At 44.8% G+C, this 24824-nt stretch overlaps 1 protein-coding gene across 3 annotated transcripts in view; it reads left to right on the top strand.

Annotated features, from left to right (window-relative positions):
- Positions 1–331: 331 nt before the first annotated feature.
- Positions 332–24824, top strand: part of LOC106880147 (uncharacterized) — a 100694-nt gene continuing 76201 nt past the window's right edge. The window contains exon 1 of one of the 3 annotated variants that reach the window (XM_089358620.1): positions 332–551. In XM_089358620.1, coding sequence (XP_089214746.1) covers positions 444–551 — 108 coding nt within the window. In that variant the 5' untranslated portion in view covers positions 332–443. The remainder of the gene's footprint in view (positions 552–24824) is intronic. The other 2 variants (XM_089358619.1, XM_089358618.1) reach the window with 2 other exon arrangements.

Here is a 24824-nt window from a genome sequence, read left to right as displayed (position 1 = left end):
TATATATAGTATAGGTTTTACATGAGCCCTTGTTACATAAGATAAAAATATTGAGTCATATGATTACATCAACCTAGAAATTCATTCTGACGAATTAAGTTATTCGTTTTCATAACGCAAGATTACTTTTCCAGTGTTAGGAAGAACATTCGTTTATCTTGGTTAAGTTAAAGTTAAAATAAATTAAAATGTATCATAATTAAATTGAAATAAAATTTAACATTGAGGTTTAATTGTTTTTCTTCCATTAACCAGCCGTTAGTGCTGTTCGTAAACACATCTAAGACGGGAAATACATCATTGATGTGTACATATGTATATTTTTTCTCCAATGCAGGAGTAACAGGTAATTATTAGTACGGAATTAATTTTAAGTTCATCTTCCGTAAAATTGAGGTCATTGAACGCATTCCTGTAGTATAATATAATCTACCTGACGAATCATGGCGTCGGGCGGTAACTTAAAAAGGAAATTAAACATACAGGAACCACTCAGAACCATCAGTCGACAGTCATATATAGCGAAAAGAAGGAAAAATATCAACAATAAGGTCAGGTCTATCTTTAAATTTAATCAATATCTTTTGTAAGGTATTTTGTTTTCGTCTGTGTATATACAGATCTCTAGTTGCTGCTTTATCTCATTTACTTCTTAACATATCATAGGACACGTTGGCGATTTTATTTTGATAATTTTCTCTACTGCTTTATCTATAATTTTCTTTGTTGCTTTTTTTTTATTAAAAAAAAATAACTACAAACGAGCAAAGAAGCTAGTTGTAAAATCTCTCAACGAGATATAAATCGTAACAATACTAGACGGTAACAATTTTTTTGCCACTATAACATGGCTGGCTAAAGTTTTACCAACCCACCCCAACAATATATGTATATATATATATATATAGAGAGAGAAAGTAATAAAGATGTCAATGACAATAACGACTGAGAGTTACAAAAGCGTAAAAATAATTGAAAATGAAACAAAATTGAAGCCAAAACACTAAAAATTTGAAAGTAGGTAGAAATATACACTACGTAGTGTAGTAGTGCTACGCTAGGGTATCTGTAGAAAGTTGAATGTCATTTGAGCATTTAACGAAGGAAAATTCGGATCTTGGGAATTTTCCGAAAGTCCTCTCCCCACCTCAAGATTTTCCCCACAAATTTTTTTTAGAGTCATAATGTATGCCGTTTCAAAAGAATTTATGTAAAATTTCATTGAAAATAACCCCATTTTCCTAAAAGTTACGTGGGAAGAGCTCTGATCTTGTGAATTTTCCGAAGTCCTCTCCACACCCTTCCGTTGCTTTGCGCGCAGTTTTTTTTTTTTCATATTCGTTTCCTATACATTGTTTTACACCAATTCCAGTTTATTTTCCGGATTTTCATTTCCTGGTCAAGATGTAAACATTAACCCGGTGAGCTATGCCACAAAACCCTTTTTTTTTGTCCGGAAAACGGGAGGGATGGGGTGAAACCCTCGGAAATTCTCTTCCCCCACCCAATTTCACAGGGAAAATTTTTTGGCAAATCTTTATTCGAGAGTCAATACTTGTTGGCAAGGGAAACCTTTCCAGTAGCACTTGTCCTTTTAGAAATAACAGCCAAATCTCCTTTGCCACATTGCACTATCTTTGTTGAGCGAAATGTACCCATACGATATTTTTTCGTTATCTTTTTGTGTGTATATGTGCGTGCCTGTGTATATATATGTGTGTGTGTATGTGGCAATAGCAATGCCCTATTTCCGAATCAAAGGAACTACCTTTTGGTTAGATCTTTAATTTTTACAAGTGTACTTTTACCATTTTTTTTTTGCATATTCGTAATCTCCGCTATCTAAATAAAACCTAGGAATCCGAAGAAATTTCAAAAAATGCATTTTTTAAAGGTAAAGTGCGAAACTGCATTAGCCCCATTTCTTTACCCATATTTTTAGATAAAATTTTGCAAAAATATGTTTTCGAGCGTGTGGATTACATAAGTGTTATGCGTGGAAAATGAAAAGAGGTTCATCTACCTTTCTCTCTTGTCTGCACCCGTCTAGTAGTAGTCGCTCCAGCGATCCTGCCCTGCCCTGTCCTGTCACCCAGTATAAGCAGCTGCTATCTCCAACCCGAGAGTGAATTTCCTCATGTCCGTTTGCAATGCCTCAGTTGGCCAAAAGAAGGGACGACCATGTCCTGTCCTCACCGCACTTCCCTTCTCACGCTTCTTCTTCTAGTCAGTCCCTTGACCATTGACGTCATGGCCCCCTTCTTCCAGCTCATCCCCACACGCCCCCCCCCTGATCTCAAAGATCACCTCCTCACTTCACTCCATGTCGAAATCTACCACTCACCTGGGTGGGCACCTTGCACGTTGTGATCTTAAACTGGGAACCTCATTCTCTTCCTCTTCTCCACAATCATCATCCGATGAAGCGACATTCCTACAAACATCCAAGACATGACACAGCATTCCATCCACAGAGATGTTGGTTTTGGAATTGACAACCGTCACTATTCCTCTGTTCCACTGAGTTGTGCAGCGTGACCCAGACTTATCTCCCACCTCCATGAAGTTAGGCCCTCTCTCTTCTACAGAGCATCTCAGTGGTTTACTCAGATGCTGCCATTCATATTTGAATATTGCTCTATGTGGCACGGACTCTTCGGCCTGTTCTGATCGGGGCGATATGTACTAGAACACTGCTTCCGGCGGCGAGATATGTTCCCTCTCCACCATAGCGTTGATCGTTCAATGATGTCTCTTCATGATCCCATTTCCACTTGGTTTGTATGCTGCTATGAAAAAGTGGTGCTCTTTCCTCCTTCAGTACCTCTGAATGAAATGCTGTGCTGTTGTCTATCAGCAATTCGTCCACAGGGCCCTGCTCTAAAAATACCTCATTTAGAATATGTGCCATCTTGTCTGTAGTGCCTGTCCTCAATTCCCTCCAAATGGCCATCTGGCCCAGCCCACAATTGACCAACAAAAGATACGTCCCCTGCTGGTAGTGTGTTACATCCACTGCTAATTGTGTCCAGTTGTGCTCTACCGAAACGATTTCCCTGCTCATGCACACCTGGAGCAGGCTCCATCTGGTAACGTCAGCGTCAATCCTCCCGGTGAGATACAGGGTCCTATCCATACCCATATGATGCAAGGCATGCAGTCTCCTTAGTTCAGAGTCATTTGACTGATGCACCATGGCTACCCCTTGCTTCAATTCTTCTGGCTCCCCTAACCAGGCCTTTTTTTATCCTGGTTAGAGCGTCTGCCTTGTTTCTCTCTGAAGGCACAAAGACCACACTTAACTTCAGGCCAAACTTGTCAATCAGCTCCCCGAGAATCCCTAGGTAGCTTTTCACTAGCATTTCAGTAGCCCCTTTGGTTTGCACCCTCTTCTCATTGGTGATCAATGATCCTACCCAGCCAAGCACAGTAGTTAAATCCGTCCTGATTTCGATGGATCACAGCCCCCATTTCAGGGCCAAATTCACTCCCTTCAGCACTGCATCCAACTCAGCGACGTTGATGTGGTTGTAGTCATCTGCTTTTTGAAGCCAGGTGGCATCCTCCACTTCAGTACCTCCGATTTCCAACACGATGCCTATCGCAATGCTGCTAGCATCACACCATACGATCCCGCTTTCCAATTTGGGCACATGCCAGTTCCCTCTGACTGGGTCTTCCGCTCTTGTCCTCTCCAAGATTTCTCACATCATTGTCACTATCCCCTCTCCCACCTTGTCACTCCAGTTCGCTCCTTCTGTTCATCTCTTGGTGTAACTGCATGCCGTATGCGCCCACCCAGCGATCAGGTAGTGACCTACTAACTTCCCACACATTGAGAACAGTTCTCTTCTGCTGACATTGCTACCCAGCTCCGAGATCTTGTTCCTCCTACAAAACACCAACTTGCCTGTTCTGTCTTTCTGAAGATTAAGCCCCAGTGCAGCTCCTCCAGTCATTGGCTCCGGTGGCTTCGCAATCAACCCGAATTTCTTCAAATGTCTCACAACCTCTGTACTAGGATGTCAACTATGTAGGAATTGATGGCCCTTCTTCTCCTATCCACCTTTCCCAGAATGGATTTGAGCACTGTCGCCATGATCTTTAGTGCAGAATTCAGCCTCAAAACCAGCCTTGTCAGATAATATTTCTTCTCCTTGTTGGTACTGGCACAGTTTGTCACTCACATAGAGCTGCAAATATGCTGACTTCAAGTCGATGATTGTCATCGCCTTAGTTGACTGCCTCCATACATGCAGCGTCTCATCGCAGATGTCGGTCACCTCGCCACCTGTGTGGCACGATACATGGCCGTTCATCACTCAAAAGTCCAGTACTAGTCTAACTTTGCCCTTTGTTAGCTGCACCACTGCCATTAGAGGTAGAACTCCACTCACCACCTCCTCTTTCTATGGGATAAGGACACCTTCCTCATTCCACTTCTCTATCTCTTCTTCAAACTCACCCCAGGCGTACCCTTTCGGGGTATGCTGGTAGCAGCTTACCTTGTTCTTCAGCATCAAGGGTCCCTCTTTCCAAAGCCACTCTATCGTCCATCGCTGACCACCTGAAAATCCTTGTCCTCACTGCAGTGCAGCTCCTTGTGAGGCTCTTCTCCTGCTCACATTCCTGACTCATGGTGCACAACGCCTCCACGACACCAGACGAAACCACATCTTCTCTAACACTGACACCTCCAAGGTGATTGATTGCGCCCATCCCCATTATCATGTCGATCCCATCTACCATGTGGCTGATCACAATTGCCCGAAGCCTTAGCGTTGTGCCTCGCACCGCTATATCCACATCGCTGCTACCCTTGCATTTAATTACGCTGCCGTCCACTGCCTGAATGCTACTCGTTCCCTTCCATTTCTTTGTTACCCTTGGGGTCACAAGAGTCGTTGTGCAGCTCGTACCCATGAGGGCCTTGAACATGTTTCCCCTGACCACAACCTCAGCTATGGGCAATGACTTCACCAACACCTCTACTTGTTCGTGGGGGAAGTTTGAGAAGCAACAACTTCCCCGTGGCCTTTTCCTAGGCAACAATTTCAGGCGATATACCCAGTTTGTTTGCACCGGTAGCAAACCGGTCAAGGCTCGGCACAGTCTCTCGCCATGTGCGGTCTTTGGCAATTAAAACACCTGCCTGTGAATGGCTGCTGTCATTCCACAGCAGGTCTCTTTTCATCTTTCACCGGCCATCGTGCAGGTTCGTGGGTTTCTGCAGCTGCCATCCCTACTGCCTTCTGCCCGGTGTTTTGTGTCAATACATGGGCTTGAATGATGAGCTTGCTCATCACCATTTTCTTGCTGCGTGGCAACTGTTGTAGTCGTACCAACATGTCATTGGGAAAGCCATTCACAAAAGCCAGTCGCGCTACTTTCTCAAGTCCCTCACCAGTAAGACCAGACAACACAACCAGCCTCTATACCTCTGCATCGTATTCGTCGACCTGTTCCCCTCTCCCTCTGATCGTTCCCAGCTTAGCAAAAGTGGTGTACTCTCCATCTGTGTAAGCCTCTTTCAAATGCTGCTCGATCTTCGCTGCGCTCAGCTGTTCTTCATCCATTTTGAGGTATAGAGCCAGTGCACTCCCCTCCAAATACAGGGCCATGAAGCTCACCACATCTTTGATGCCTTGTAGCCTGCCCACAACTTTGACCTTTCGAATCCATAAAAAGGTCTAATAACATCACTGCTAATCCTTATCTTCGCTGCCATCATATATCAAGGGGACAACGTCTGTATAGAATTGCCGAAATAGCTTGTGCATAAGAAATGAAAAGAGTTTCAACTACTTTCCTCTCTCGTCTGTGCCTGTCTAGTAGTAGTCGCTCCGGTGATCCTGCCCTACCCTGTCACCCAGTATAAACAGCTGCTATCTCCAACCCAAGAGCCAATTCCCTCATGTCTGTTTGCAATGCCTCGGCTGGCCAAAAAAAGGATGATCCTTTCCTGTCCCCCCACTTCCCTTCACACTTCCTCTTCTGGTCAGTCTCTTGACCATTGACGTCATGTCCCTCTTCTTCTGGTTCATCCCCACAATTAGATTGAAAATTCAAACAAGTTTGAAAAGAGTAAGTGAAATTGCTAAAGTTTAGTGGTAATGAAGTCTTGGCAGGAAAGATGTGTGTGTGTGAAACAAGTAGAAGTATAATATTAAAGGAAAATATTTTTTACATACCTCTTAAAATCACTGGATATATTAACCCCAGATTGCAGAATAGATTTGATGTGGTATGGTGTCAATTAGAAAAAAAAAAACTTCACTTTCCTGTTGCAAGTTTTTGCACCAGTCAGGTAACTAATGCATTTCATTTTTGTGTGGAGAGCGAAAGAGAGGGTGATGAGAGACTATGGATAAAGCAAGAAAGAAAGAGCATTCTACGAAAGAGAAATTTGAAATATTTTTTACTTGTTTCATTCATTTGACTGTAGCCATGTTGGAGCACTGCCTTTAGTCAAATCAACCCCAGGACTTATTCTTTGTAAGCCTTGGAATTATTCTATCGGTCCTTTGTGCTGAACTGCTAGGTTACTGGGACATAAAAGCACGAACATTGATTGCCAAGTGATGGTGGGAGGACAAACACAGACACACAAATACATACTTTCAATTTCCATCTACTAAATCCACTCCCAAGGATAATCTATATATATAAAAATGAGAATGTGTGTCTGTCTGTCTGTCTGTCTGTCTGTGTGAATCCCTAAAACTCGAGAACTACGCAACCAATTTCATTCAAATTTTACAGATGCCTTACTTAGAGTTCCAGTTGTGTTTTAGTCAAAAATAATTTTTAACTTCTTGCAGAGTTCGAGCCCACGGCAACATAATATCTCCTCCACTATTTAAGTATTACGTGTCAAAAGTGAAACAAAAACACTCATGTCAAATACTTTCACTTTAAAAATGAAACTATTCCACTAACTGAAACAATCACATTTCGATACTGTAATGACAGATACTTTCAGAGAAAGAGAGAGAGAGATGTATATGTATACATATAGATGTATATGTATACATATAGATGTATATGTACACGTTATTCCACTAATTGAAACAATCACATTTCGATACCGTAATGACAGATACTTTTAGAGAGAGAGAGAAAGAGAGAGAGAGAGATGTATATGTATACATATACATGTATATGTACACGTATATGTATAGATATATATATATAGATATTGATCTATATGCATACATGTATGTGTATACATATGTGTAGATGTATATATATAGATGTACATGTAATATGTACACATATATATACATGCATACAGATATCTATACATATATACACCCATCACACACATACACATGCACACAAACACACACATTAGTCATTTGTTTTCTTATCCAAAACTACTGAACGGATCTTTATGAAATTTGGAAATTATATTCTATGCATAACGGCCATAACTCACATGAAAATTCATATATTTTTGATGTTGATGAAATTTTAACCCGAACATAACAGATGAGCATTATTTGTAATTCAACAGTACAACAGTGTAAGACTATCCTTTCAGATATACTTACATTGTGATTTCTGCAATGTGGTGCATAAATTGTCAAGTAAATGAGACGCAACTTTGCCTCCACTGATTCACTTGCAAAGTGATGAGTAAAATTATTTTGTTGCAGACCTCCTTTGAGTCTTTTTATTATCACTGTGACACATATAGTCCCCAGTTGGTAACATTGATTTCAAGGCCTTCCCAGATGAGAGACTGGCATTCCACTTAATGTCTATGTTCCATGCTGGCATGGATTGGAGAGTTATTAATGTAGAAATATGGTATCGTAGCTACTAACAGTTGAGGGTTGCGTAGTCTAGACGGCGTTTTTAGATTTCATTATTCTCTTTAACCCGGGCAACGCCGGGTATTTCTGCTAGTATATATATATATTTATATATAATATATACATAGGCGCAGGAGTGGCTGTGTGGTAAGTAGCTTGCTTACCAACAACATGGTTCCATATTCAGTCCCATTGCGTGGCACCTTGGGCAAGTGACTTCTACTGTATCCTCGGGCTGACCTAAGCCTTGTGAGTAGATTTGGTAGATGGAAACTGAAAGAAGCCCATCATATGTATATATGTATATAGATAAAACTTACTTGGAAAAGGATGTGTGGCGTTCAATCATATAATAATATAAATAATATATAGATATAGGCATATATCTATACATATATGTACATACCTACATCTATATGTATACATACATGCATATATGGGTACAGGACATAAAAAAAAACGTTAAACACAGTGAGAAACGAAAACATAAAAACGAAAACAGAAAACGAACTTTTTTCGCGCAACGAAAAAACAGAGAAACGAGACATGCATCGTTTTTATGTTTTCGTTTCTCATTGTGTTTAAGGTTTTTTTTTTATGTCCTGTACCCATATATGCATGTATGTATACATATAGATGTAGGTATGTACATATATGTATATGCCTATATCTATATATTTATATTATTATATGATTGAACACCACGCATCCTTTTCCAAGTAAGTTTTATCTATATACATATATAACGGTCATTTAACTTAGCTATATTGAGGCAAGTGAAATTGAAATCGAGTTAAATTGGACACTAAACTCCACTTGCGAAGACCTGTTGAGTCAAGTGAAATCGAAATCGAGTTAAATTCGACGACTGGCACCCATGCCAACATCGTCTCCTTCATTGGACACGAAACTCAGCTTGCGAAGACTTATTGGGGCAAGCGAAAGTGAAATTGTGATGGCACCTGTGCCCAGCATCGCCTTTCTGGCACTTGTGCCGCGGCATGTCTAAGGACTTTCGAGCGAGATCATTGCCAGTGCCCCTGGACTGGCTCTTGTGTGGGTGGCACATAAAATACACCATTTTGAGCGTGGCCGTTGCCAGTACTTCCTGACTGGCCTTCGTAGGATTTTCGAGCGAGATTGTTGCCAATGCCCCTGGACTGGCTCTTGCACTGGTGGCACATAAAATACACCATCTTGAGCGTGGCCGTTGCCAGTACTGCCTGACTGGCCTTCATGCGGGTGACACGTAAAAGCACCCACTACACTCTCTGAGTGGTTGGTGTTAGGAAGGGCATCCAGCTGTAGAAACTCTGTCAAATCGGATTGGAGCCTGGTGTAGCCATCTGGTTTCACCAGTCCTCAGTCAAATCGTCCAACCCATGCTAGCATGGAAAGCGGACGTTAAACGACGATGATGATGATGATGATATAGTGTTATTCCTCGTACGTAATCTTAGCATTCAGCACAAGACTTGCATTTTTAAAATGGTTCCCTGATGATAAAATTATATGTATAAACCAGCATCTCTTATTCCTTTGGAGTAGAGTGCATATAATTTTTGAAACGTGTAGGAATTAAAGGAACTTATTGATTACATGTGTTTTGCTCCATTTATTATTATTCTTTATAATATAATATATATATGTGTATATATATATATATATATATATATATATATATATATATTATGATATATATATATGATATATAATATATATATATATATATATATATATATATATATATATATATATATATATCAATATATATATAGTATATAATATGTATATATATTATAATATATATATATTATGATATATATATATTATAGTATATATATATGATATATATATTATAATATATATATATATATATATATATATATATATATATATATATATATATATATATATATATTATAATATATATATCCTCCCTCTCTCTCTCTTTCGGAGAGGCACAAGCACATACACAGACATATACACACACGGCAGTAACTTCCTCCTACCAAATTCAATCACAAAGCTTTGATAATATATGATATATATATATATTATATATGATATATATATATATTATAATATATATATATATATATATATATATATATATATATATATATATATATATAATATATATATTATTATATATATATATATATATATATAATATATATATTATTATATATATATATATATATATAATATATATTATATATATATATAATATATAATATATATATATCTTAATATATAAAGCTGAAGTTGTGTATCTGTGTGAAGCCTTTTTAAAACTTTATAGAAATCCACATTTTCCACTTTTTCGTAAAAAGTTTTACATCAATGGAATTTTCTCGATGTGTACTTTCCAGTGCAGTACTTAGAGTTTTTAAATTCCGTTTACTTTGTGTGATTTAAGGGAGATTTGGCTGTTGTTTCTAGCAACTTTTATATTTCTTCCCTTCTATCTGTACCGGCGTTCTTACACATCGATCACGCTCTCAACATATAATATAGAGAGTAAGAGTAAAAGAGGGAGGGAGAGAGAGAGAGTGATACATACAAAGTCATAGATTAAGACTATTCTTTCCTTCTATCTACCTTTTCATTCTTACTTTGTTCTTCTTCCTCTCTCCCATTTAATAGCTTTCTTCTATCCCTCTACCTCTAACATATTTTTCATAACACGCACAATCTATGACTTTGTATGTATCTCTCTCTCTGTCTCTCTCTGTCTCTCTCTGTCTCTCTCTGTCTGTCTCTCTCTCTGTCTCTCTCTCTGTCTCTCTGTCTCTCTGTCTCTGTCTGTCTCTCTCTCTCGCTCTCTCTCTCTCTCTCTCTCTCTCTCTCTCTCTCTCTCTCTCTCTCTCTCTCTCTTTCTCTCCCTCTTTTTCACGCAGCTATCCTCATCCAAACAGGAAGACAAATCAAACAGGTGATGTTTACATTGGTAAAGAAATAGATAGATAATAAAGAACGGAAGGGAGGTGGGGTAAGGCTTATGATCTATGCAGAGAACGGGAGTATATGAAAGGTTCAAAGAAAAGTTCTTACCTATTTATCTTCTGGACTTCGTATTCTGTCAGCAGAGGAATTTTAACTCGATTAGAAGAAAGTAGAATATTGAACTGGTTTATATAGAGTTAGGGTTAGGTGGTGGTGGTGGTGGGAAAAGATGGCGGACTGGGTGGAAATTGAAGAGAGAGAAGGGAGAGAAAGCAAGAGGCAGAGCGAGAGAGAGAGAAAGAGGGGGTCATGCAGTAAATACATCACGAGGAGAATATTGTTTGGGATTTCGGTAACAAAATTGAATGAGACATATATATATATATATATATATATTATATATATACATATTTATCATCATCATCATCATCATCGTTTAACGTCCGCTTTCCATGCTAGCATGGGTTGGACGATTTGACTGAGGACTGGTGAAACCAGATGGCAACACCAGGCTCCAATCTAATTTGGCAGAGTTTCTACAGCTGGATGCCCTTCCTAACGCCAACCACAGAGAGTGTAGTGGGTGCTTTTACGTGTCACCCGCACGAAGGCCAGTAAGGCGGTACTGGCAACGACCACGCTCGAAATGGTGTCTTTTATGTGCCACACGCACAAAAGCCAGTCCAGGGGCACTGGCAACGATCTCGCTCGAAAACCCTACGAAGGCCAGTCAGGAGGCACTGGCAACGGTCACGCTCAAAATGGTGCATCTTATGTGCCACCCACACAAGAGCCAGTCCATGGGCACTGGCAACGATCTCACTTGGCTTGCCGGGTCTTCTCACGCACAGCACATATATATCGTCGTCGTCGTTTAACGTCCGCTTTCCATGCTAGCATGGGTTGGATGATTTGGCTGAGGACTGGTGAAACCAGATGGCTACACCAGGCTCCAATCTGATTTGGCAGTGTTTCCACAGCTGCATGCCCTTCCTAACGCCAACCACTGAGAGAGTGTAGTGGGTGCTTTTACGTGTCACCTGCACGAAGGCCAGTCAGGCGGTACTGGCAATGGCCACGCTCATCTCGCTCGAGAAACTTCATGTGTCACCCGCACAAGAGCCAGCCCAGGGGCACCAGCAACGATCTCGCTCGAAAATCCTACAACAACCCCACACAAGAGCCAGTTCAGGGGCACCGGCAACGATCTCGCTCATGAAATTTTTCGAGCGAGATCGTTGCCGGTGCCCCTGGGCCGGCTCTTGTGCGGGTGACACATGAGGTTTTTCGAGCGAGATCGTTGCCTGTGCCCCCGGACTGGCTCATGTGCGGGCGACACATGAAATCTTTCGAGCGGGATCGTTGCCAGTGCCCCTTGACTGGCTCATGTGCGGGCAACACATGATATCTTTCGTGCGAGATCGTTGCCGGTGCCCCTGGACTGGCTCATGTGCGGGTGACACATGAGGTTTTTCGAGCGAGATCGTTGCCGGTGCCCCTGGACTGGCTCATGTGCGGGTGACACGTGAAATATTTCGAGCGGGATCGTTGCAGGTGCCCCTGGACTGGCTCATGTGGGGGCGACTCATGAAATCTTTCGAGCGAGATCGTTGCCGGTGCCCCTGGACTGGCTCACGTGCGGGTGACATGTGAAATATTTCGAGCGGGATCGTTGCCAGTGCCCCTGGACTGGCTCTTGTGCGGGTGACACATGAGGTTTTTTTTTTTTTTTTTTTTTTCAAGCGAGATCGTTGCCGGTGCCCCTGGACTGGCTCATGTGCGGGTGACACGTGAAATATTTCGAGCGGGATTGATGCCAGTGCCCCTGGACTGGCTCATGTGTAGGCGACACATGAAATCTTTCCAGCGAGATCGTTGCCAGTGCCCCTGGACTGGCTCTTGTGTGGGTGACACATAAAATGTTTTGAGCGGGATCGTTGCCAGTGCCCCTGGACTGGCTCATGTGCGGGCGACACATGAAATCTTTCGAGCGAGATCGTTGCCGGTGCCCCTGGGCCGGCTCCTGTGCGGGTGACACATGAGGTTTTTCGAGCGAGATCGTTGCCGGTGCCCCTGGACTGGCTCATGTGCGGGCAACACATGAAGTATTTCGAGCGAGGTTGTTGCCGGTGCCCCTGGACTGGCTCTTTTGCGGGTGACACATGAAATGTTTTGAGCGGGACGGGATCGTTGCCAGTGCTCCTGGACTGGCTCATGTGCGGGAGACACATGAAATCTTTCGAGCGGGATTGATGCCAGTGCCCCTGGACTGGCCCATGTGTGGGCGACACATGAAATCTTTCGAGCGAGATCGTTGCCAGTGCCCCTGGACTGGCTCTTGTGCGGGTGACACATGAAATGTTTTGAGCGGGATCGTTGCCGGTGCCCCTGGGCCGGCTCATGTGCGGGCGACACATGAAGTCTTTCGAGCGAGCTTGTTGCCGGTGCCCCTGGACTGGCTCTTGTGCGGGTGACACATGAAATGTTTTGAGCGGGACGCGATCGTTGCCAGTGCTCCTGGACTGGCTCATGTGCGGGCGACACATAAAATCTCTCCGAGCGGGATCGTTGCCGGTGCCCCTGGGCCGGCTCCTGTGCGGGTGACACATGAGGTTTTTCGAGCGAGATCGTTGCCGGTGCCCCTGGACTGGCTCATGTGCGGGCGACACATGAAGTCTTTCGAGCGAGCTTGTTGCCGGTGCCCCTGGACTGGCTCTTGCGCGGGTGGCACATGAAATGTTTTGAGCGGGACGGGATCGTTGCCAGTGCTACTGGACTGGCTCATGTGCGGGCGACACATGATATCTTTCGTGCGAGATCGTTGCCGGTGCCCCTGGACTGGCTCATGTGTGGGGGACACATGAAATCTTTCGAGCGAGATCGTTGCCAGTGCCCCTGGACTGGTTCTTGTGCGGGTGACACATGAAATGTTTTGAGAGGGATCGTTTCCAGTGCCCCTGGACTGGTTCATGTGCAGGCGACTCATGAAATTTTTCGAGCGAGATCGTTGCCGGTGCCCCTGGGCCGGCTCTTGTGCGGGTGACACATGAGGTTTTTCGAGCGAGATCGTTGCCTGTGCCCCCGGACTGGCTCATGTGTGGGCGACACATGAAATCTTTCGAGCGGGATCGTTGCCAGTGCCCTTTGACTGGCTCATGTGCGAGCAACACATGATATCTTTCGTGCGAGATCGTTGCCGGTGCCCCTGGACTGGCTCATGTGCGGGTGACACGTGAAATATTTCGAGCGGGATCGTTGCCAGTGCTCCTGGACTGGCTCATGCGCGGCCCACACATGATATCTTTCAAGCGGGATCGTTGCCAGTGCCCCTGGACTGGCTCATGTGGGGGCGATCTCACTCAAAAAACCTCATGTGTCACCCGCACATGAGCCAGTCCAGGGGCACCGGCAACGATCTCGCACGAAAGATATCATGTGTCGCCCGCACATGAGCCAGTCCAGGAGCACTGGCAACGATCCTGTCCCGCTCAAAACATTTCATGTCTCACCCGCGCAAGAGCCAGTCCAGGGGCACCGGCAACGATCTCGCTCGAAAAACCTCATGTGTCACCCGCACATGATCCAGTCCAGCGGCACCGGCAACGATCTCGCACGAAAGATATCATGTGTCGCCCGCACATGAGCCAGTCATGCGGCACTGGCAACGCTCCCACTCGAAAGATTTCATGTGTCGCCCGCACATGAGCCAGTCCGGGGGCACCGGCAACGATCTCGCTCGAAAAACCTCATGTGTCACCCGCACAAGAGCCGGCCCAGGGGCACCGGCAACGATCTCACTCGAAAAATTTCATCAGTCGCCCGCACATGAGGCAGTCCAGGGGCACTGGCAACGATCTCGCTCGAAAGATTTCATGTGTCGCCCACACATGAGCCAGTCCAGAGGCACTGGCATCAATCCCGCTCGAAAGATTTCATGTGTCTCCCGCACATGAGCCAGTCCAGGGGCACCTTCAACGATCTCGCTCGAAAAAAAAACAAAAACAAAAAAAAACCTCATGTGTCACCCGCACAACAGCCAGTCCAGGGGCACTGGCAACGATCTCGCACGAAAGATATCATGTGTCGCCCGCACATGAGCCAGTCAAGGGGCACTGGCATCGATCCCGCTCGAAAGATTTCATGTGTCGCCCGCGCATGAGCCAGTCCAGGGGCACCGGCAACGATCCCGCCCGAAATATTTCACGTGTCACCCGCACATGAGCCAGTCCAGGGGCACCGGCAACGATCTCGCTCGAAAAACCTCATGTGTCACCCGCACATGAGCCAGTCCAGGGGCACCGGCAACGATCTTGCACGAAAGATATCATGTGTTGCCCGCACATGAGCCAGTCAAGGGGCACTGGCAACGATCCCGCTCGAAAGATTTCATGTGTCACCCGCACAAGAGCCTGCCCAGGGGCACTGGCATCGATCCCGCTCGAAAGATTTCATGTGTCGCCCGCGCATGAGCCAGTCCAGGGGCACCGGCAACGATCTCGCTCGAAAAACCTCATGTGTCACCCGCACAAGAGCCGGCCCAGGGGCACCAGCAACGATCTCGCTCGAAAAACCTCATGTGTCACCCGCACATGAGCCAGTCCAGGGGCACCGGCAACGATCTCGCTTGAAAAAAAAAAAAACAAAAAAAAACCTCATGTGTCACCCGCACAAGAGCCAGTCCAGGGGCACTTGCAACGATCTCGCACGAAAGATATCATGTGTCGTCCGCACATGAGCCAGTCAAGGGGCACCGGCAACGATCTCGCTCGAAAAACCTCATGTGTCACCCGCACATGATCCAGTCCAGCGGCACCGGCAACGATCTCGCACGAAAGATATCATGTGTCGCCCGCACATGAGCCAGTCATGCGGCACTGGCAACGCTCCCGCTCGAAAGATTTCATGTGTCGCCCGCACATGAGCCAGTCCGGGGGCACCGGCAACGATCTCGCTCGAAAAACCTCATGTGTCACCCGCACAAGAGCCGGCCCAGGGGCACCGGCAACGATCTCACTCGAAAAATTTCATGAGTCGCCCGCACATGAGGCAGTCCAGGGGCACTGGCAACGATCTCGCTCGAAAGATTTCATGTGTCGCCCACACATGAGCCAGTCCAGAGGCACTGGCATCAATCCCGCTCGAAAGATTTCATGTGTCTCCCGCACATGAGCCAGTCCAGGGGCACCGGCAACGATCTCGCTCGAAAAACCTCATGTGTCACCCGCGCATGAGCCAGTCCAGGGGCACCGGCAACGATCCCGCTCGAAATATTTCACGTGTCACCCGCACATGAGCCAGTCCAGGGGCACCGGCAACGATCTCGCTCGAAAAACCTCATGTGTCACCAGCACATGAGCCAGTCCAGGGGCACCGGCAACGATCTTGCACGAAAGATATCATGTGTTGCCCGCACATGAGCCAGTCAAGGGGCACTGGCAACGATCCCGCTCGAAAGATTTCATGTGTTGCCCGCACATGAGCCAGTCCGGGGGCACCGGCAACGACCTCGCTCGAAAAACCTCATGTGTCACCCGCACAAGAGCCGGCCCAGGGGCACCGGCAACGATCTCGCTCGAAAGATTTCATGAGTCGCCCGCACATGAGCCAGTCCAGGGGCACTGGCATCGATCCCGCTCGAAAGATTTCATGTGTCGCCCGCACATGAGCCAGTCCAGGGGCACTGGCAATGATCCCGCTTGAAAGATATCATGTGTCGCCCGCGCATGAGCCAGTCCAGGGGCACTGGCAACGATCCCGCTCGAAATATTTCACGTGTCACCCGCACATGAGCCAGTCCAAGGGCACCGGCAATGATCTCGCTCGAAAAACCTCATGTGTCACTCGCACATGAGCCAGTCCAGGGGCACCGGCAACGATCTCTCTTGAAAAAAAGAAAAAAAAAAAAAACCTCATGTGTCACCCGCACAAGAGCCAGTCAAGGGGCACTGGCAACGATCCCGCTCGAAAGATTTCATGTGTCGCCCGCACATGAGCCAGTCCTGGGGCACTGGCAACGATCCCGCTCGAAAGATTTCATGTGTCGCCCGCACATGAGCCAGTCCTGGGGCACCGGCAACGATCTCGCTCGAAAAACCTCATGTGTCACCCGCACAAGAGCCGGCCCAGGGGCACCGGCAACGATCTCGCTCGAAAGATTTCATGAGTCGCCCGCACATGAGCCAGTCCAGGGGCACTGGCATCGATCCTGCTCGAAAGATTTCATGTGTCGCCCGCACATGAGCCAGTCCAGGGGCACCGGCAACGATCTCGCTCGAAAAACCTCATGTGTCACCCGCACAAGAGCCGGCCCAGTGGCACCGGCAACGATCTCGCTCGAAAGATTTCATGAGTCGCCCGCGCATGAGCCAGTCCAGGGGCACTGGCAACGATCCCGCTCGAAATATTTCACGTGTCACCCGCACATGAGCCAGTCCAGTGAAATTGAATGAGAAAGATTAAAAGAGAGAGAGAGAGGGTTATTCAAAGCACGAGGAGTTTTAGGGATTTCTATCGAGGATGTATTCAATTTGTGTCACCCGCACAAGAGCCAGTCCAGGGGCACTGGCAACGATCTCGCACGTAAGATATCATGTGTCGCCCGCACATGAGCCAGTCAAGGGGCACTGGCAACGATCCCGCTCGAAAGATTTCATGTGTCGCCCGCACATGAGCCAGTCCTGGGGCACCGGCAACGATCTCGCTCGAAAAACCTCATGTGTCGCCCGCACATGTATTCAATTTGGCTTGTGTGCCTATGTAAGGTAGAGGTCATATGGTGCATAATACGATAGTATAGTGGATGCTGGCTGAAGAGAATGCTACTGATTGTTATGTTCTCTGCAAAATGCGAGCTTTCTTTTCAGGTACATGACGCCGTTCTCCGTCCCAAGGTTTTACGAGTCCATACCCCCCACACCCTCAGGTCTGGTGAGATTGTTGAGATGCTTGAACAGAGACGTGTTGATATTTGCTGCCTCCAAGAAGTAAGGTGGAGAGGTTATTCCGCTAGGCTCCTCACAGGCAAAGAACACAGGTACAAGATTTTCTGGGCAGGAAACACAGATGGGGGCGGGGGCGTGGGTATACTTCTTGCAGAGAAATGGGTGGATAAGGTAATCGAGGTGGTTAGAGTATGCGATAGAATACTTAAGATTAGATTAGTCCTACACCATGGTTTAGCAACCATTATCTCGGCCTATGCCCCTCAGCCCGGGCTACCCGACGGACAGAAAGACCAATTTTATAACACCCTTCTGCAGACTACCTCATCGACGAATGACAGGGACCTTCTTTTTGTGGCTGGTGACTTCAATGGACATGTTGGACAACATTCAGGGGGCTTCTATGGCGTACATGGAGGCTATGGTTTTGGTTCCCACAATGAGGAGGGAACCAGGCTGCTGGAGTTCTGTGATGCAAATGACCTTATGATCTGCAATACTAACTTCAGGAAACCTGCCAGTCACCTAGTCACCTACCGTTCTGGCAGGCACACAAGCCAAGTTGACTACATCCTCGCCAGGAAAAGGGAATGACGGCTGCTCAGAAATGCCAAAACATTCCCAGGCGAAGAATGTACCCCACAACATAGACTAGTAGTAAGTGACTTTAGGATCAGAGCTAAGTGGCTGCCCAGAAGACGACCAGCTTGGAGGAGAAGGGTATGGAAGCTCAAAGATCCTGCAAATGGACAGAGATTTAGAGACCTATTACTCGAAGCCTTTGACGAAATAGAGGGGGATGTAGCTTCACACAATGTAGAGGACAACTGGACGTTTCTACGGGACAACCTGCTGAGGGCCACCGACAAGATCTGTGGTTGGTGCAAGGTCCCTTCTCGACCCAAAATAACATGGTGGTGGAACAAGGAGGTAGACAGGGCTATTAGACAAAAGAAACAGGCTTGGAAGGACTGGAAGAACGGTGGTAGCAGGGAATTATACCAATCTGCCAGAAGGGAAGCTAGGCGACAGGTTTATTTAGCCAGAGGGGAGGCAGATAAGAAAAGATTTGCCAATGTTCTGCGCTGTGAGGACCAATGACTCGAGGTATTTCGTGTCGCAAGACAGTGTAGAAGAGAGAATAGTGATGTAGTAGGAGAGAAATGTGTTCGCATGGATGATGGTACGCTTGCTCTAAATGAGGCTGCAAAAAAAGAGGTCTGGAGAAGCCACTACGATAGATTGCTTAATAAAGAGAATGAATGGGAGAAAGAGAGTCTGCCGTATGTTGACCCAACAGAGGGACCAGCTATCCAAGTTGACAGTACCATGGTAGATAAAGCAATTAAGAGTATGAAGACAGGGAAAGCCCCTGGCCCATCAGGAATCACTGCAGAGATGCTCAAAATATCTGGCAGTGTAGGCTATAGCCTAGTCACCCGTATTACGAACCAGGTGATACACGAAGGAGTCATACCTAATGACTGGTGTAGCAGCACCATAATCAACTGCTACAAAGGTAAAGGTGACGCTTTAGATACAAATAATTACAGAGGTATCAAGCTTTTAGATCAGGTAATGAAAGTCACGGAGAGGGTCATAGCTCAACTGCTTAGGGAGCGAGTCAGCTTAGATGAGATGAAGTTTGGGTTTGTGCCTGGGAAAAGCACCACTGATGCTATATTTCTGGTAAGATAGCTTCAGGAGAAATACCTAGCCAAGGATAAACCTCTGTTCCTGGCTTTCGTTGATATAGAGAAAGCCTTTGACAGGGTCCCCCGATCTCTCATCTGGTGGTCAATAAGGAAACTAGGGATAGAAGAATGGTTAGTGAGAGCTGTGCGAGCCATGTACAGAAACTCTGTCAGTAAGGTGAGGATTGGCAGAGAGTACAGTGAAGAATTCCGGGTGGAGGTTGCGGTCCACCAAGGTTCTGTCCTCAGCCCCCTTCTATTTATCATAGTTCTCCAGGCTATAACAGAGGAATACAAGACAGGATGCCCCTGGGAGCTCCTCTATGCTGATGACCTTGCACTAATTGCGCAGTCACTATCACAATTAGAGGAGAAGTTTCAGGTATGGAGGCAAGGACTAGAATTGAAGGGCCTTAGAGTCAACCTAGCTAAAACCAAAGTCCTCATAAGTAGGAAGGCAGACAAAACACAAACCCCTTCAGGTAGATGGTCCTGCTCGATCTGTAGAAAAGGAGTGGGAAGTAACTCTATAAGATGCACCCAGTGCAAGCTATGGACACATAAGAGGTGCAGCAATATCAAAGGAAGGTTAACTAGGAAGTTAGTTTTTGTTTGCAGCAGATGTTCTGGAGCTATAAATACTGGAAATGTGCAGAAAACAACTTCTGCCACACTCCAGGGGGAAAAACTAGAAGTGGTTGATAGCTTCCGCTATCTTGGTGACCAAATTAGCAGTGGAGGTGGGTGCGCTGAAAGCGTAGCTGCTTGAATTAGAATAGCCTGGGCAAAGTTTAGAGAGCTCTTACCTCTGCTGGCGACAAAGGGTCTCTCTCTCTCAGAGTAAAAGGCAGATTGTATGACGCATGTGTACGAACAGCCATGCTTCATGGCAGTGAAACATGGGCCGTGACTGCTGAGGACATGCGTAGGCTCGCAAGGAATGAAGCCAGTATGCTCCGATGGATGTGTAATGTCAGTGTGCATACTAGACAGAGTGTCAGTACCTTGAGAGAAAAGTTGAACTTACGAAGCATCAGTTGTAGTGTGCAAGAGAGACGACTGCGCTGGTATGGTCATGTAGCGAGAATGGATGAGGATAGCTGTGTGAAAAAGTGCCACACCTGGAACCTGTGGAAGAGGTAGGCCCAGGAAGACCTGGGATGAGGTGGTAAGGCACGACCTTCAAACATTGGGCCTCACCGAGGCGATGACTTCTGACTGAGACCTTTGGAAATATGCTGTGCGCGAGAAGACCCGGCAAGCCAAGTGAGACCTAAATCTAAGGCCCAGCCACTCCACTTATACGTACCTTCCTTCCTTCATTGGACACTAAATTCCACTTGTGAAGACCTGTTGAGGCAAGTGAAATCGAAATCGAGTTAAATTAAAATTGGACACTAAACCCCACTTGCGAAGACCTGTTGAGGCAAGTGAAATAGAAATAGATTGTTGCTGTGCCCCTGAACTGGCTTTGTACGGGGCCGTCATGGGATTTTCGAGCGAGATCGTTGCCAGTGCTCCTGGACTGGCCCATGTGCAGGCAACACATGAAATATTTCGAGTGGGATCGTTTGCCAGTGCCCCCGGACTGGCTCATATGCGGGCGACACATGAAATCTTTCGAGCGGGATCGTTGCCAGTGCCCTGTGCTGGTGACACATGAGGTTTTTTCAAGCGAGATCGTTGCCGGTGTCCCTGGACTGGCTCATGTGTGGGTGACACATGAAATCTTTCGAGCGGGATCGTTGCCAGTCCCCCTGGACTGGCTCATGTGCGGGCGACACATGATAACTTTCGAGCGAGATCGTTGCCAGTGCCCCTGGACTGGCTCTTGTGCGGGTGACACATGAAATGTTTCGAGCGGGATCGTTGCCAGTGCCCCTGGACTGGCTCATGTGCGGGCGACACATGAAATCTTTCGAGCGGGATCGATGCCAGTGCCCCTCGACTGGCTCGTGCGGGCGACACATGAAATCTTTCGAGCGAGATCGTTGCCAGTGCCCCTGGACTGGCTCTTGTGCGGGTGACACATGAAATGTATCGAGCGGGATCGTTGCCAGTCCGATATATATATATATATAATATATATATATATATATATATATATATATATATATATATATATATAAAACAACGCACAAACCACCACCAATTTCAACCACTTAATCAACAACAACCTCCTCATTACCCTCCATACACCATAAATAGAAATCACTTACAACCACCACTTTTGAACCACCCAAAACTAAACAGGGAACAAGCTTACAGACAACGCATTTATGAAATAGATTGCACCAAACCTAAAGATCACTCATACACCAGGAACAGAACACACCAACAACGTCCCAATACCAGGCATAACCACCTCATAACAACCCAAAACAACACTAGGATAAGAAACACACCACATGCTAGTCACTACTACCCTATGACCCAAAATTACTGGCCCCCACCGAACTCAAGAACAACACAACATAACACCAGATCAAGAAACATCCCACATACTAGAGTTACACACATCACTAACCAAAACACCCATAGACACCCACACACATATAACAATCTAAGGCAACAATACTACCATTCCCCCGGACCAATCCCATATAACCTCACAGACAGCTCATGCAAACAAAATTACAAACAACATTTTTTAGCCCCAGACCAGAGACACCAGGACACAGGCTGGAATCTAGTAATCAGGAAAAACCGAAGATAATCAATCTCTCAACCAAACCTCTTTCAAGCATAAAAATAGACATCCTCTCAAAAGGGCTAAAATTCACCCCAACTTCACGCAGAGCCAACCAAAATGAAGTGAAGGACAGTATAACAGAATTCTGTAGAAAATTAAGACTCACAGAAGCATTTACCAATCACAACACTGAAGATGACTCACTAGTCAAAAACAAAAGTGAGCACATCCCACACAAAGGTAGAAATAAAAATCTAGATGAATTCTGCAACCACATCGAGAACTTCCCTTACCACACCATGCATAAACAGACAGTTAACTCAAACTTTAACACTACACAATGGAAGGAACTAATAGAACTCCAAAATGATGAAGATATTACGATTAAGGAAGCAGATAAAGGAAGTGCAGTTGTAATAATGGACACATTATACTACAGAAACATAGTAATCTCAATGCTTGATGACAATCAACACTATGAAAAAGTCACAAACTACACCCCACAAAAAATAATGAAAACCCTGTCCTCACTAATTAAAACACATGGAAATGAACTGACAACCAAGGAGATTGATTTTCTAACAAACTTCAAATGCAAGCCCAGCCTTTTCTATGGTCTGCCAAAAATACACAAAAGCCAGATCATAAATGAGACCATCAAAAAATCACCAAAGACATACATACATACACCAAGCCCGGGGGATCTAAAACTGCGACCCATCATAGCTGGCCCAGCCTGTGAAACACACAGACTAAGTCTATTTATGGACATCCTCCTAAAACCCTTCCTTAAACACATAAATAGCTATATCAGAGATGACTTGGATATGCTAAATCACCTCCCAAAGAAAGTCAAGGAAGAAACAATCATGGTCTCATTTGACGTGATTAATTTATACACCAGTATACCTCATAATTATGGACTTGAGGCAATTCAATTCTGGCTGGATCAATTTCCGAAAGAAATCCCAAACAGGATCAGTAAAGAATTCATAACTAAATCGGTTGAATTCATCTTACGAAACAACCACTTCATGTTTGACAATACTTTCTACCGACAAAAATCCGGAATTGCTATGGGCACTAGGGCAGCTCCAAGTCATTGCGAACCTAACAATGGGTTACTTGGAAATAATAATATACCAGGAATCTTTATCCACCTTTGGAAACACCCTTTCCCAATACATAAAAGAAAATTGGAAAAGGTTCCTGGACGACTGTTTCATACTCTGGAATGAAAACACAGATGAACTCTTGAAATTCAAAAGTCTATTGAACAGTGTCAACCCAAACATACAGTTCACAATGGAGTACAACCAAAAGGAGCTCCCATTCTTGGATATACTAATTAAAAAAGTAAACCTAAAAATAGAAACGGACATATTTTACAAAACCACTGATGCCAAACAGTATCTACTATTTGATTCATGCCACCCAAGACACACCAAGACAAACATCCCCTTCAACCTTGCAAGAAGGATATGCACAATAGTGTCAGAACAAAATACTAGAGACTACAGACTACAAGAACTTAAAAACACACTAATTGACAGACACTACCCAGTTCAACTCATAGAGGATGGAATCAGACGTGCATCACAAATTAACATAGAAAACTTAAGAAAAGTTAAACACAGCAACACACATTCTCCGAAAATACTGCCGCACATATCCACATACAACCCCAGAAACAAAGAAGCCTTCACCATCATCACCTAAAACATACCAATGCTACATAAGGACCCCAAATTAAAGGAAATTTTACACACACACAAAATCATCAAAAGCCACAAACAACCAAAATCACTGAAAAAGATCCTCACAAAGGCAAAATTATTTTCCGAAACAACAGATGCGAAAGTAAAAAAATGTGGTCGACCAAATTGTGCAACATGCCCAAACATTCTAGAAGGTTCAGAATTCCTCTTCAAAGAGGGACACAAATTCAAAGTTAAATCTAACTTTACTTGTGCCTCAGAAAATCTTATTTATGTAATAAGATGCTCGGGCTGCCACGAGAACTACATAGGATCCACAGGATTATTGCTCAGACGTCGATGCACTCTGCACCGCCAGCAGATTGCATGCCCAGAATACCGAATGATACCTTTTAGTGATCATATTGAGAAATGCGCAAAACAAATGCTACCACAATTTATAATCTTTCCTTTCTATCAATGTGCCATTAGAACACCAACACAGATTAGATTAAATAAGGAAACCTTTTTCATTCAAAAATACAAACCCAAACTTAACCATTGCTAACACATTTAAATAAGGAAATTCATCACCCCACTGAGAAAAAAGGGAAAAAAATATAGAACAAAACCATGGTAAATTAATCAAATTCTACCACCTCCTAGATTTCGATTATCTCCCCTATACCGGAAGAAATCCCTAATTACCTCCCCCTATCTAGAACTCTTCTTTTTCAGACTGGAGCGAACACGTTACAATGAAGTAGAGAAATTTGAAAAGACAACACGAAGCCGGTTATTTCTCAAAATACAATGTTTATATACCAAAAAGATTTTATAACATTTTTCTAACATTTTTCTGACATAATTTAAATATATACTTTAACCATGTAACACAAGACTTCTGTAGTTTTTTCACTCTTATTATCTTTTATACATCCAACCACGTGCTTTCACATACCAACTTTCTCACCTATATATATATATATATATATATATATATATATAGATATAGATATATATGTATTCTTTTA

Source organism: Octopus bimaculoides, chromosome 10 (assembly GCF_046866305.1).
Source record: "Octopus bimaculoides isolate indiv1 chromosome 10, ASM4686630v1, whole genome shotgun sequence".
Classification (NCBI taxonomy): domain Eukaryota; kingdom Metazoa; phylum Mollusca; class Cephalopoda; order Octopoda; family Octopodidae; genus Octopus; species Octopus bimaculoides.
The sequence above is the reverse complement of the archived record's forward strand: the minus strand, read 5'-3'. Positions and strand labels throughout refer to the sequence as shown.